Source organism: Pyrgilauda ruficollis, unplaced genomic scaffold, assembly GCF_017590135.1.
Source record: "Pyrgilauda ruficollis isolate IOZ18807 unplaced genomic scaffold, ASM1759013v1 scaffold10668, whole genome shotgun sequence".
Classification (NCBI taxonomy): Eukaryota; Metazoa; Chordata; class Aves; order Passeriformes; family Passeridae; genus Pyrgilauda; species Pyrgilauda ruficollis.
The window spans coordinates 1-585 of NW_024508842.1; the positions used below are offsets into that span (position 1 = coordinate 1).

Below are 585 nucleotides of genomic sequence, written 5' to 3' on the forward strand. Positions count from 1 at the left end.
TCAGCGGGATCCGCGCCCGGGGAGCGCCGGAGCGGCCCCGAGCGGTGCCGGGGAGCGCGGGGGAGCCGCGGGGAAGCCGCGGGGCGGGAGGCGCGGGCGGTGCCGCCGCTCTCCGCTCTCCGTTTCCCGGCCGGGCCTTGCCGGGCCGCGCTCACCGCCGCGCTCCCCTCACGCTCTCCCCACAGGGCGGCGGCGCTGTTGCCATGGAGACGAGCGCGCACCCCTATTGGCCGCGCGCGCTGGCGTTGCCGGGTTACGTGGCGGGCGCGCGGCCCGGCTGGCAGTGCGCAGGCGCGGTGGCGGCGGCGGCGGCGGCGCTGCTGGCGCTGGGCTGGGCCCTGGGCGGAGCCGGGGGCGGGACCAAGGGCGGGGCGAAGGGCGTGGCCAAGCGAAGCCCCGCCCGCCGGCTGGTCCTGGGCTGGTTCCTGCTGTGCGCCGGCATCCACGGGGTCCTGGAAGGGTACTTCAGCCTCCGGCACCGGGAGCTGCCCGCCGACACCGGGCTGCTGGCCGACGTCTGTGAGCACCCCCGGGGCGGCTGGGTGCCGTGGGGGGCTTTGGGGAGGGGTCCCAAGGGCGGCAGGG

General features: G+C 79.7%; 1 protein-coding gene across 1 annotated transcript; it reads left to right on the forward strand.

The window, feature by feature from the left end:
- Positions 1 to 165: 165 nt before the first annotated feature.
- On the forward strand, positions 166 to 579 carry LOC121355810 (EBP cholestenol delta-isomerase; the record flags this gene model as incomplete). Its single annotated transcript, XM_041471553.1, has 1 exon — positions 166 to 579. A coding segment is annotated over exon 1 (376 nt), but the record flags the coding sequence as incomplete, so codon positions are not given.
- Between the last annotated feature and the right edge of the window lie 6 nt (positions 580 to 585).